Source organism: Dipodomys ordii, unplaced genomic scaffold (assembly GCF_000151885.1).
Source record: "Dipodomys ordii isolate 6190 unplaced genomic scaffold, Dord_2.0 Scaffold49, whole genome shotgun sequence".
NCBI lineage: Eukaryota > Metazoa > Chordata > Mammalia > Rodentia > Heteromyidae > Dipodomys > Dipodomys ordii.
Window position 1 is genome coordinate 2,316,852 of NW_012267265.1, and position 14,536 is coordinate 2,331,387.

Consider the following 14,536-nt stretch of genomic DNA (forward strand, 5'->3'; position numbering starts at 1 on the left):
AAATGTTACCTATGATGCTATTTTATCATGCAGTGGATAGTTTGTTGCTTTTTGACATTGTGACATCTGAAGAACTTGTTATTCCAGGTTAATTTTCTATTTTGGAAATTTTGTGGATGGTAGGGCTGCAGCTTATACCACATATACTGCAAGGGAGTAAGCATTTTATTTCCATGGTAAACATTTGTTCCTTGTTGAGACTTAGAATTTTGAGAAGTTACAGGGCTGGTTTTAGTTAAGTTGGTTCTCATCATATTGGCCACAAAATGTTTGATCTCTATATTGATAGTTCTCATGAGGTGAATTTATATTATTTGATTCAATTAGCTCTACATATACAAGAGATTTCTTGGCTTGTATTATTTGTTTCAGAAAACTTTCTAAAAATAAGATTAGGGAATCTTCACTTTTTTGAATATCATCTATTTTTTATATATGGTAGATTGAGCTTAGTTGAAAATTTATCTCAGTAAGTTGCTCTTAAGAGTTTTTAGCAAACATGAAAGCCACAAAGACTTTCCTTTTTGCAAAATAGATAGTACTTAATTAGTGCTAGCACTCTCAGCTGAAAGCAAGAGGGTGTTTTTGTTTTGCTTTGTTTTTTGAGACGTGAGATATCCCAGGCTGTTCACAATAGAAGGCAGACTAGCTTTCCCTTAATGATGTCTATTAATCCTGAGTAGCAATCAGAATGGATGTGAACACTCATTAGGATCATAAAGTGCATGCCTAGTGCTCTGAGTCTTTCAGAATCAGTAGAGAGCTAGAAAAGAGGATAGCTTGTGCAGTTGAAGCTGCCTACCATCACATCTTTGTGCAGTCCTCAAGATCAACACCATTCTCAATTGAGTTTAGAGTTTGCATTATATTTCAATTTATTTTTAGAGGAGATCATCATGCTGACCGTTGAATGAACATGTTATAGGTGGAAGAGGTAGGGAGTATCTAAGTAATCTCACTAGAAGCTTCAGTGGTTTTGCTTAGTTTGGGCCATCAGATGTCGTTCTCTGGGAAAGTTTCAGCTCTAGGTCTGTTAGAGAAAAGGCAATTAGTGACATGTTGGAAAAGCAGCTAATGGACATCAATGATAATGCTTCTTACTAGATGCAAGTAAAATCATGCTACTTTATGGTTATGCCACAGATAAACTTGTCCCCCTTTTTTAAAAAATAAAATTATTGCTGGACATAGTTTATGCCTCTAGTTCTACCTCTTTGGAGAACTGAAATCAAGAGGATCACAGTTCAAAGCTAGCCCAGGCAACAAGTTTGTAGACACTCCCTATGGGCATAGTGATAAAGTGCCTTTCGTCCCACCTACTTTGGAGGCTGGACTCTAGAGGATTGCAGTTTCAGGTCAACCTGGGCAAAAACAAACAAAGCGAACCTATAAAACTCAAGCTCAACAGGAGGAGCTAGATGTGTTGGTTCATAACTGTTATGCCATCTATGGTGGGATGCAAAATAGGAGAATTGAGGTCTTGGTGCAGGCTGGACAAAAAGTAAAACTCTATTGCAAAATAATTGTGCCAAACAGGGCTGACGGGATGGCTCAGTGGCAAAGCACCTGATTAGCAAGTACAAGGCCCTGAGTTCAAACGCCAGTTAAAGCTGAAAAATAAACAAAATATCATCATACTTATAGCAAATGCATTTCTACTTATTTTAAAAATTGAATTCTGCTAGCCCAGTGCAAAAACATCTATTTTACTGTGTTCATAAGTTTATGCCTTCGAGTGAGGATGAGATGAAAGATTTGAATATGTTGTCCTCTTCCTTACTGTTTGTCTTGGTTTCATGTTTCTCTCACACTGTGAGCTGCCTGTGCCTGATGTGAATCTGGTCTCTAAAACATTTTTCACCCAGCTTGGTCCTACATGGTGTGGAAAATTCTGTCTCATGGTAATTCAGGCAACGCTACAATACAAGCCTGAAAAGAAAAAGTAAAAATGACTGGCTTTGTGAACCTGAGTAATTCCTTCTCTAATGGGAATAAAGCTGGATCTTGTCAAGGTGACAACTAAAGCTTATAATAACACTTTAGTTAAAAGTAAAGCACACGAAACTGTTAATTATACAAGGCACAAACTGGCCATGTTCCTAAGGATCAGATCACCAAAAAGCAAAAGGATTCAGTGTCTACAAGTTCAAATTTCTAAGCAAGACAGGCTTTGATTGAAAAAAAAATATATATGGCCAACCAAAGTTGGATTAGCAGTTTTAGGAATGGCATTATGCTTATTCGGTTATTGTAGGGAGGGAAAAAAATCATAGAAGAAATGTCTTAGAATGTGGTAGAAATGCTAGTTTATATGAGGGAAAAGTAGCAGTTAGTCTGGAATCATAAATGAAGACCTGGGGGCAATGCTACAGATAATGGATGAATCTGGGTTCAACAGAATTCCACAATTCTCCTTAGAACCCAGAAATTACAATGCACTCGTTTGTGTTTTAGAACCGGGACTCTAGTGTCATTATCCTATGGTTTAACAGTAAGGTGACTAAGCCTAGGGCCTCATGCAGGCTTCCTAGTCAAGCGACCTACCATTTGATTATGCTTCCAGCTCTCAACATCCCTTTTTTTGCTTATGGTTTTGCTAGTTTTGCCCAGTCTGGCCTCAATCTTATTATTCCTTAAATGATCTTTATGGTATTATTAGCCTCGATGTGAAGTTATTATGTGACCAGTAAATGTGGACTTAGTCCTAAACATGTCAGATGTTGACTGTGCACAAACAGCCAAGTTGTCTAGATGCTTTATATTCTCAATTGTGAATGCATTTGAATTGATTATAAGTAGGATAAATAACTTGAGTACAATCTCCTCTGTTGGCTGTGATTTTTTAAAATGCAGTATATAATGCTGGAGTCTTTGGTGTTACATGTTTAAAAATGTACTTACCAAAGATACTATACACATCAGAACTGCAGGACGTCTTTCATTTCATTATCAATCTGAAAGCAAAAGTGGCACTCTCTGTGATTTATGAAGCATTTTATTCGAAGACTATGAGATCATCCAGAAGATATGCATCTGAAACCTTGCTTAGAACAACAGTCTTATGATGAGAGTATTGCCAAAATGTGATTTTATATTGCCGTTTTATTGGCTACACACCACAGTTATTTCGCTCTACATTGTCCCCTCTCTTAAAGAGTTTCTAGTCTGTGGGGACAAAATAAATGAGAAAAAGGACAATAGAATTTAAAAAGAGCTAATTATGGAGTAAATAGAAAATGTTATGGCATAACAGAAAAAGCTTGAGTGCTGAAGGGTTCCTGGAGGTGGTGATATCTGAAGGGCTCCCCAAAACCTATGGGTGAGGACAGCAGGCTCAGTGAGCATCAGCAGAGGCTCTGAGGTCAGACCAAGTTTAAGGAATGGGACTGAAAGAGCACAAGTGGTTCAGGAGAACCTTGGAAGAATGCACAAGAAATAGAGCTAGAGGTCAGACAGGAAAGAGACTCAAGTATCCAAAATCTTCTGACATTAAAAACCATCCAATTGAAAATTGAACTTCAACTTAGAATCAAACAAAAGGACAGCCACAAAACACATTTTCCTTAAATAATAATGATTAAGTATTGTATAAATGAATTTATTTAATAAGGGTATTTAAATAAATATTTGTTACACAATTATTAATAAATATTATATAAATATACTTATTTAATATAGCACATATTTATTTATAGATACATATATTTATTTAATATAAAGGCATGTTATATAAAGTTGGATATAAAGATACTGTATCTACTTTGCCTATTTTCACAGAGATTTTATTTTTTAATCTCAGTACTAAGATGGACAGTGGATAGGCCAGAGTATGTCCCAGTTGGGAAATTGCAATCCAAAATTAGGAAATGCACATGTAGATGATAGGTAGAGTACTAAGATGTATTGAGGCATTAGAATTGATAGGATATGTGTGTATGCATATGTATGTGTGTGTATATATAAAAAGGAAAAGTTAAATATCATTAAATTTTTATTTGGAGACAATGGGTGGAATGAGGTGTTGTTGAGACATTTGGGAAACATTAAGAGGAGGTTTTAGGAGAAAGACTTTGGTCATACTTCTAATAGGACAAGAAATCATATAAAAGTCCGCATGTAGAACTGGCTGATAAGTCTGGTGATAAAAGGAGAGGTAGACACTTGCACATTAAAAACACGAGTGCAAGAACACTCAGAAAAATGTAGTATCATGGAGTTGAAGAGCAAGGACAAAATACTGGAAAGAGAAGTTTAATGAAACGGTAGAGGAGGAGGAAAAGATAAGATAAATAAGAACACGTTATAGGCCCAAAAGAGTAGTAAATGCTAACATAGATGTTATAGAAACTGTTTCAAGGATAGTTTTGAGTATTAAATGTTTTGTGCATAATTCTATTATGGACTAATTAACATTGTTAGGTTTAGCAAGAAGGAAACTAGTGGTATAAACTTGTTGATGGTATCATGGTACTATCAGAAGCTAGACTTCAAAAGATTGAGAAATTACAAAGAAGAATGAGAAATCAGAAGATAACTCTATTCTCTCAAAAATGTCACTGTGCTGGGCTGGGTGGCACAAACCTGTAAACTTAGCTATTTGAGGGACAAAGATCTGAAGGAATTTGGTTCCAGGCCATTCAAAGCAAAAGTTTGCCAGACTCTACCTTAACCAGTTCTGCACATGAAAGAAGGAGAAAGGAATTGAAGGAAGAGAGGGAGATTTTGTGAGCACAAAAAAAGCAATGAAATTAAAAAAGAAAGTATAATAGATGGAGAAAGATTCCAAGGAAGAGAGATAGATGGAGTTCAGAGTGACAAACTTCCAATCTGGTGAACTGCTGTTTGAACAAACGTAACTTCAATTTTCAGTCAATGGTAGTAGTCTTGCTATCGAAACTTAGCCTTTTTCATTATTAGCCAAATTAAGTCTGAAGACCATGATCCAGAGGGGAACAGACCAACTTAGAATAAGCTTACAATTTCCCAATATTACATAAAATCTCTTGTTCAACAGTTACAGAGGGAAATTAAATGGCATTTAACATATAGAGTTGTTTTAGGTTATTCTATAAACATAGGCATCCAAAACTATTAATATTCTGCTTCCTATATCACAAAGTCTCTATGTACTGAAAGACATAATCAACTAGCATGAATATGGTTGCTATTTTTTCCTGAAGTATGAGGTGTAGAGGGAAATTGAAAGATGTATCAGAGTTCAAATTTCATTATATTTCTGAATTGGGAGCCAAAACATTTTTAAAAGAAAAAATCACAATTATGAATGTCTCACATTTAATATGAAACTCACAACTTTAATATTAAAATATCTTTTACTCTAAAATAAACTGCTATGGTAAAGAATATTGGTGTGACCTTCAGTTTTTTTCTTGCATCATACAAAACCAAAATATTTTTATAGTTAAAATGAAAGTTATGGTATGATCTCATTTTTCTAAAAGCATTCTGTTTATCAATTCACCTGCCTATTTGCATAGATATGAATATATCTACATAGACACACATACCTATGTTCAAGATAGAATTTTCCTGAAGCAGTATTTATATTAGATGGACTCTCTACTATATTCTTCTGTTTATTAAAAGCTGTGAATAGGTTACCATCTACAGACTAAAAAAATACTGTACATAGCTATCTGTATTCACACTTTTGTTTCTTACAACATTTTAGAGATTTGGTAATGCCTCGGTTTCTTATTTTTCCCACAGCATCAACTAGTTGCACCTATTAGTTGACATGTTCATATGTGCATACAATGTGCCTTGATTGCACTCATTTCTCCATCACTTTTGCTCATTCCATTTCTATTAGTTCTTAAGTGACCATGTCATTTCTAAGGTAAGAAAGCTACAAGAGCAACATGAGATGCTTATCACATAACAGGTTTCAACAGAAAGAAAGAACGGAGTGCATTAGCTCTTCCAATATTCTGCAGTGATGAAAAGGTTACCTACCAGAGAGTCACAGTAGAGCGGAGGTGAGTTCATGGAGCAGCACTTGGAGGCGAAGTCTGAGTTTCTGTGAACTAGCGCTTCCAAATAATCAGGCATCACATCAGGATATTTTGCTCTTAGTCGCTCTGTGAGTCTGAAAGATCATTTCATATGTAAGGTGTTATAGGTGTATTTTAGAAACATAGCTAAAACAAAGTGACAGGCCCCTTCATAACTCACAGAGTAAATAAAATAAAACCAGAAATACTTGCTATTCTTAAGAAAAGTCTAACTCTGCGGATGATTTTTGGTGAGTCAATCTGAGATTGCAAAGCGAGATCGATGCCTCATTCGGCATCCTGAAAGTAAACATAGAAATCGCAGCTGAACTGAAAGTTTCTCTCTAATTTGCTTATTATTTCAACATGAATAACTTCCTTTCCCCTTCTCTTCAGTTTTAGAGTAAAAGCAACTTAAAAATATTTCCTGTAAGGGTTGGTGGCATGTCTCAATTGTTCTTCCATGAAATTTTACAACTCAAAACTGGTGGTTAAGACTGTCTCTGTAATACTCTTCTAGATCACACCATTGGTCAGATTTCTGATAACTGAGAAAGAACTATTTCAAACAAGTTTCATAAATTTTCATGTTCTTATAGTACATTCTAAGGTACTTCATGGAGGTCACTGGAAGACATGTCTTACTTTGGGGAAGTTTCTTCAGAAAATCTTATTGTGGATTACTATTTGTGCTTACTTGAGGCCTCGCTTGCCCAAGATGATTTGAAATGGATCTGAGACATTGACTAAATAAATTTAAATGGAAATTATACAACTTCTCAATGAAGGTATCCCTCCCCTCCCAAAAATACTGTGTCTTTTGTTATTATGTAGTATTAATGCCTATTTATAAAGAAATGCTTTCTCCTCTTAACTGATAAAACTTTCAACTTAAAGGGAATGACTAACACTATATCAGATAAAAGGTTTAGGTCTTGCCAGGCACTGGTGGTTCACTCCTGTAATCCCAGCTACTTGGGAGGCTGAGATCTGAGGATCGAGGTTCAAAGCCAGCTAGCTCAGGAAAGACTCTTATCTCCAATTAACCACCAGGAAACCAAAAGTGGCGCTGTGGCTCAGGTGGTAGAGTGCTTGCCTTGAGCTGAAGAGCTGAGGGACAGCACCCAGGCCCAGAATTTAACACCATGACCGACAAACAAAGAAAAAAAGTTTAGGTCTTTTTGTCAGGCAATATGTAGTGAAGCTAGATAATATTTTTCAGTAGTTTCATAGTTTCTCAATATTTATAGTAATAGTCACAGAACACTTTGATCAAAATTGTTTATAAGTTATGTGTTTGTTGCCATTTTGAATCAAGTCCTTGCTGACAAATTTCTGTACTTGCTATTTTTTGTCTAGGTTCTAATTGTACACCAAACAGATTCCCCACCCCCTCCCAGAATAGACCTCAGTGGGTTTTGATATGGACATTTAATTCTGACTACTTTTTAAACTCTTCTAATCTTACCTCCTTTTATTGTTCTTTGCTTAGCACAGCCTAAGTTTCCAATTATACCTTTAAATCATAATACTAGATACATGGTATTAATACATTTGGAGACTACAACCAAAACAAGTATCTTACTTTTTCTTGTACTCCGTAAATGTGTTTTCTGAATAATCGGCACATAGTTCATGGACCTTTCCAAGGAAAGAATTTAGTACCACTGTCAGTTGAGGGTTCTGTAAAAGAAATTACATATTGTGTTTGGAAACATTGTTGTAAGAGATTGTTAAACAAGAATTCTGAGTCCTAGTTACTCTAGGCATTTTTCTGTATAAGTCCAAATAGTAAATATTATAGACTCTGAAGGTCATTAGATGCTCTTGTTTAGAACCACTTCACTGTATACAAAAGCAATCATAAATAGTGTATAAACAATTAGGATGACTGTGTTCAAATTAAATATGAAGGCTGAATTTGAATTTCACTTAATTTTCATATATCATGAAATTTAAACTCCTTTTGGTGTTCTTTGCCCACCCCCTCCCCCCCAGTCATTGAAAGTGTATTTTCATTCTGTACTTATAGGTCACAGAAAAGCAGGCAGTGGGACAGGGTTTGCCCATGAACTGTAATTCCAATTTTCTTGGGAATTGGAATACATCAGTAATACAAGAGGTTTCACTCCTGACCTACGTGGTTGACATGGACCAGGTACCTTATCATTAAAACACGTGCTGGGGTCTTGTAAGTCACAGCACTCACTGAGGCTTTTCAGGGTTGGCTCAAGTATTTTGCTGAGGAACACTTCTGGAATATTCGTCCTTTTATTTAGCTCAAATGTGTACCTAGAATCAGAGAGAAATGGAGACTATATCCTTTAAGGTGTATGTTCATGTTTTCAAGCAGGACATACCTAGTACAATGGCAGAGTACCCGGTTTGTGGATCTTCATTTAAAAAGAGAGCCCAAATTACCTCCATTTCAATGGGATTTGGATGAGACAATATTTTGTCAAAGTACAATGCTGTAAAAACTTGCTTTCAAAAGGAATAATCTTTTCATTAAAGCACAAGTTGCTTGTTTGGAAGAGTGTAATGAATATTTATAAATTATATAAAAACCTGTGAATTTAAGTTCATATGGGACTTACCCTTGATGTGTAAAACAATTGACCCTATGCATAACATCTATTAAATATTTTAGGCAGCTTTTTGTAAAACACAAAAACAACAACAAACAGTTTGACTAATCTTTTTTTTCCTCATGTTGTATTCAATTCTTTTTTCAGTTATATGAAATGGGATGCAGGCCAACAGTCCATTCTGCAGAGCCAATAATAGTACCCAACCAACATGGAGCAGTTACTGAGATGGGCCATCTGTTCTCTTCCTCCCTTTTAAGATGTAAAGAACCAAAGTGTTTAATAGGAAAATGAGTCAAGATAGATAGCTGAAGATGGATTAAAAGATGGGAAAATTATGTTATTTTTTTAAACAGATATAAGAAGGGACAACCTAGAAGTTACAATCAGAAGCAAATGGAAAGAGCAATTCATGTGCCCTCTCACCATACTTTCGGGTGCTAAGGGAGGCTATTTTGATCTGTCCACTCCTTTGAAATGGTAAAGTCTACTAACTCTCTGTAAAGGGATAGAGACAGAAAGGTGGGAAGCAAACCTGGGGAAAAGAAGTCCTCAAACTCTATTGTCTTATGGTTTGGGTGGGCCCAGAAACATCTCCATATTTTATTATTATATGCAGCACCCATCTTGGCCATCCAAAGCCACTGTCTACTGATTGGAGGTTGCTGGATCACATGACTACATACATTCTCCCAGCTCCAAAAGAATAAAGGCAGCAGATAACAGCTGCTATTGGAGCCTTTACCTTACATTTTCTGCAAGGGAAACAGAAATGTTTCTCTCTCTCTCTCTCCCCTCTACCTCTCTTACTCTTCCTTCATTTCTCCCTAAGTAAGTAGCCTATTACACTAAGAATAAACCCTTGTTAAAATATTTAGAAGAAAACAGAAAACAAAAAAAACAAAATAAAAATTCACTATTGCTCTCCCTTTATTCTCTCTTTATGTGTGTGTCTCTTTTGTGTTCCTAGGGATTGTACTCAAAGGCCCTTGGACTCAAAGGCAATCTATCAGTTAAGCCACACCCTCAGCTCTTTTTTTTGTCAGTTGTTGGGGCTTGAACTCCGGGCCTGAGCACTGTACCTGAGCACTTTTGCTCAAGGCTAGCACTCTACTACTTTTAGCCACAGCTCCACTTCATTTTTTGAGTGGCTAATTGAAGATGAGAGTCTCATGGGTACCTTTTTGTCAGGGATGGCTTTGAACCATGATCTTCGGATCCGAGCCTTCTAAGTAGGTAGTATTATAGGCATAAGGTGCCGGCAGCTAACTCCCAGCTCTTTTTGCTATGGTAAATTTTCGGATAGTATCTTGCATGTATACTCAAGCTGGACTGGACTAACATCCACCTATTTATGCTTTTTTTCATAGCTGGGATGTCAGGTCTTTGCCAGTAACACTAGCTAATAGTTGAGATGAGGTCTTGTGATCATTTTTTATAGGCAGCTTCAAACTCTGATCCTCCTGATCGCCACCTCTAAGTAGTTAGGATTTACAGGCGTGAGCTGCTAAAGTCTAGCTAATCTCTTTTTATCTTCCAATGGCATGAATATTGCTACTTTCAAGAAAATTATTCTATCTTGGCTGTGCTTCATTTGTACCAAATATTTACTTTCTGCAAGTTTGATAAGTTTAGGCTATTGATTTGTGACATAGTATTATTACAAGTAATAAAATGAAACTAGTTAATAATAACATTTTAGTCACCATGCTATATGATATGATACTGAAAGTCCACAAAAACAAAATTGTAAAGAAAACTTTGCTTGAGTTTAAGGTGGATGTTAATGTAGCCATTTGAAAGTCACAGTACCAAAATATATAGCCATATGATTAAGTCCAAATCAGAAGCAAACATAGTGTTTAAGTTCCTGGCCAATGCACCAAGTCTGTTAGTGGAAAGTTTAGAATAGCTAAACAACCTTGGTGCTTGCATCTGGTGAGAGAATTCAGGAAAGATGCAAATATAAGTAAAGATGATAGAAAAGTTCATTAGAAAAGACATATGGCAGAGATGGAGAGCCTCTGGCATAGACATGTCATGTGGAAGGCAGTATTTTTAGCTTATGTCTGCCGTCTGGGCTGCTTGAGCCATCTTCCTCATTACAGAGCTTGGCCTAGGGTTAAACAGTGAAAATGGGAAGGCTTTCTGATTAGTGGGTCTCCTTTTCTGTTTCCTGAAAGCATGTGATGTCACATCTCATCCTTATTTCCTCATTCTTTGTAGCCCTGCTTTCTCCACATTGTTGTCTGGCAGGTTTTGCTATCAATCTACTTTTCCAGCTACAAGCAATGTATGTATACTTTTCTCCTAACTTATATACCTTCTCACAATCTGGCTGGTAGTGAGATTCCTTTGGTCAAGGTGAAAATAAAACAGAAATATATTTCATATCACCTCTACTTACCGAGCCACAGCTTTGGTGTTTTGTTGATTACACAGGTCTTGAGTTACAGGCAACTTAACAGGTAGCAGTTGGGCTGGTTGGAGAGCTGGCATGAAGTAAGTGCACACAAAAATGTCCATGGGTGTCTTTTCTTGACAACAGTCTTTAATCTTAGCACTCACTGAGGATAAGTTGTCACAGATTTTTACTGTGTATTCAGGCAGCTATAAAAAAGAAGAGTGCAATTTATTGGTGTATTTGTGTGTGGTTAGTTTCCTTATTGGAGCTTTTAAGAAAACAATAAGGCATACAAGCTCTGGCATCATGTTTATAAAATTCAATGTGAATGCTATTAGAAAATTGGAGATAGGTATGGTGATGCCTTAAGTCTAGCTATTTGGAAGGGAAAGATTGGGAGACTGGTTTAAAGCCAGCCCAGGCTAAATTTCATGATTTCAACCATGAAATTCCGGGTGCTGTAGCATTCACCTGCCATCCTAAGGGAGGATCATGGTACATTCTGGCCTAAGGATAAGCATGAGACCCTATTTGAAAAGGAATCAAAGCAAAAAAGGGCCCTCACACAGCCCAGGTGGTAGAGGGCCTGCCTACCTGCCAAGTGCAAGTTTCTGAGTTCAAACTCTAGTACTTCCAGAGCGGTTGTCCAATACTCATGAAGCTCTGGGTTCAATCCCTACCCTCCCAGCACTGGGAGAAAAAGTAAGTTGATTTAATATTTGGGAAGATAATTTGTCAATGCACACTATGTTTTTTGTATCTGAAGTATGATTTCATTTGTAAGAATTTATACTTAGAAAATACAGAAGGTGATAAAGCACAGTATTACTTAAAATTTTAAAAATGCAACCTAGGGCTGGGAAGGTGGCTCAGTGGTAGAGCACTTGCCTTGCATGCATGAGGCCCAGGGTTCGATTCCTCAGCACCACATAAGCAAAAAGAAAAAAAGCCAGAAGTGGCGCTGTGGCTCAAGTGGTAGAGCGCTAGCCTTGAGCTGAAGAGCTGAGGGACAGTGCCCAGGCCCAGAGTTCCCCTTGACCAGACCCCCCCCCCAAAAAAGCAACCTAATACTATAATAAGAAGATTAATTAAATAAAATCTGATATATTGGGGGATAGGTTTTTAATGTAAACAACAGTTATTTAAAACAGAGTCCTGTTTAGGCATTATGTATGATTATAGATAAAACATATGAATACAGTCATGTACTTTTGAAGGAGAAAGAGCAAGAAACTCAATGTATCTCTTAATAAAATGGGCAATGGGATCTTGGAAGCTGATCCTCAGCTATAGTAGTAGTTCTTCAAATTTATTTCTATATGAGAGAATCACACAAATTGGAGATCAAGGAAAAATTCAAGGTGCCTATCAAATGACAAAATGTATAATAAGTGCATCAATACACTGCAATCATATAAAGGTTGCAGGCAATAATGACATTTATCTGCACTGCTAGTAGTATTGTGCATTAGAATGTGACTGAAGAACTGAGGTTTAAATTGCATAAAAATATGCTTAATTATAATTACAATTAAATTAACTATACTGTTTGTTAACAGATACTCTACAGCACAGGTAGTGCAAAGTCTGGGAATCAAGTAATCTAATTATGGCATATTGATTGTCACTCTTTTGGACTCAAATTATTTACCATTGTTCATCTATTTTCTCTTCTGTAAATTGGATTTAAAAAATACATTTATGGCCAGGTGCTGTTGCACATGCCTGTAATCCTAGCTATTTGGAAATCTGAGATCTGAAGATCAGGATTTGAAGCCAACCTGGGCAGGAAAGTCCTTGAAACTCTTACCTCCAATTTACCCACCAAAAAATGCAGGATGTAGTCTTGAGCAAAAAAGCTCACGGACAGTACCAGGCCCTGAGTTCAAGCCCTAAGGCTGGCATAAAATGTAAGTATTTATTTACTTATGGCTGGGTATTGGTGACTGATGGCTATAATCCTAGGTACTAGGGAGGTGGAGATCTCAGGATCACTTGCTTAAGCCAGCCCAGGCAGAAAAGTCTGAGATTTATCTCAAATAACTAGCAAATAGCCAGAAGTGGAGGTATGGCTGAAATAGTGAAAAAGCCAAGTAAGAGTGTGAGGCCCTGGGTTCAAGCCATAGTATAAGCACACACACACACACACACACACACACACACACACACACAGTCTCTCTCTCTCTATTACTATTTATGAATTTTAAAGATGCATGTAAGAATCATTACAATAACACATATGCAAAATGCCTGCCAATCAGTCCACATTCCTCAGCACTCAGCAAGTCTAACCACATGGTAATAGCCTTACCTCTTTAGCCATGCAGTCTTCAGAGGTAGATTCACAGCATCTTGCAAGGATGTTAGTAGCATCTTCAGCTAGTGGCAAAACATGGTCTAGTTCAGCAGCAGGTGCTTTTTGAGCTAGTTTTATGAGGTGACTAAATAGTTCAAGATGAATTTGTTAGCTTGCATTCTTAGTTTTCTTGATTTCATCGTAAACACACTGCCTAAAGGAATTCTGTAGTTTTAACTCTGGCCACAAAAGATGCATGAAATATATCTGACCTTGTAAGCCAGAGCCACATACCCCAAATTCAACATCCTCAATGAATCATTTCTACATTTCAGTATGTAAATGAAGTTTCTCTTCTGACCAGGTCTATGTAGTTAAAGCATGCCTTTAAAATGTTGGGTCTAAAACAGTGAGGAAGAAAGCACTTTCATCTTTGTATTCATGAGATCAAATTGTTTTTGTGGCCTCTCAAAAGTCTTTTTAAAAAGATGAAATTAAAAACTAGAGGTAAAAAGAGTTTCTGTACATTGGGGCCAAGTTTCTTCTTCACTCTGTATTTTCTCTAGCTTTAACTTGGGATAATGTTTTTTTTATCTAATAACTTTTTTTAATTTATTTTATTTTATTTGTGAACATACTGTACAGAGGGGTTACAATTACATGGGCAGGATAATGCTTACATTTCTTACCAAGCATTGCAGCCTCCTCCTTTGTTCACCCTTCACATCCCTTCCCAGCTTCCTCCCTCCCCCCGCCCCAGTCCCAATCCTTCTCCCCCCCCCCAATGTTTTAAACAAGGTTCTTCTATGTTTTCCTGGCTGTGGCAGTACATTTTTCCTTTGGTATTTGGTACTTAAATTGCAAAATAAGAGTTGATAATGCAGGGGGTGTGGTTCTAATGATTGAATGCTTGTTTAGTGAGTACAAGAAGCGTTGGGTTCAAACTCCACTACCACAAAAGAGAGAAAGAAAGAAAACGTATTGAGTTGAATAAAGAACTAAAGAGCTCTTTTAAAAAGTAATGGAACAGGTATAGCTCTATACACCAATGCTAGTAAATGCAGATGCTTCCTGTGTAGAAAACTTCTTAAGTATTTATAAGACTTACACACATGACTAGGATTTGTCCTTTGATTCTCTTTTGTTCTTTCGCTGACTATAACAGGAATGCTATTAAATATACTTTCTCAGTATTATTAATCTAACAGATTTATGTTGTAGTAAGGGACAAAAT

The 14,536-nt window shown here is 36.7% G+C and overlaps 1 protein-coding gene across 1 annotated transcript in view; it reads right to left on the bottom strand.

Annotated features, from left to right (window-relative positions):
• Positions 1 to 874: 874 nt before the first annotated feature.
• Gc (group-specific component (vitamin D binding protein)) overlaps positions 875 to 14,536 on the bottom strand; it is a 31,329-nt gene continuing 17,667 nt past the window's right edge. Inside the window, exons 7-13 of the mRNA XM_013020155.1 lie at positions 13,318 to 13,447; positions 11,010 to 11,212; positions 8,177 to 8,306; positions 7,600 to 7,697; positions 5,977 to 6,109; positions 2,902 to 2,954; positions 875 to 1,030 (exon numbers count right to left, since the gene is read on the bottom strand). Coding sequence (XP_012875609.1) covers positions 2,919 to 2,954; positions 5,977 to 6,109; positions 7,600 to 7,697; positions 8,177 to 8,306; positions 11,010 to 11,212; positions 13,318 to 13,447 — 730 coding nt within the window. The 3' untranslated portion in view covers positions 875 to 1,030; positions 2,902 to 2,918. The remainder of the gene's footprint in view (positions 1,031 to 2,901; positions 2,955 to 5,976; positions 6,110 to 7,599; positions 7,698 to 8,176; positions 8,307 to 11,009; positions 11,213 to 13,317; positions 13,448 to 14,536) is intronic.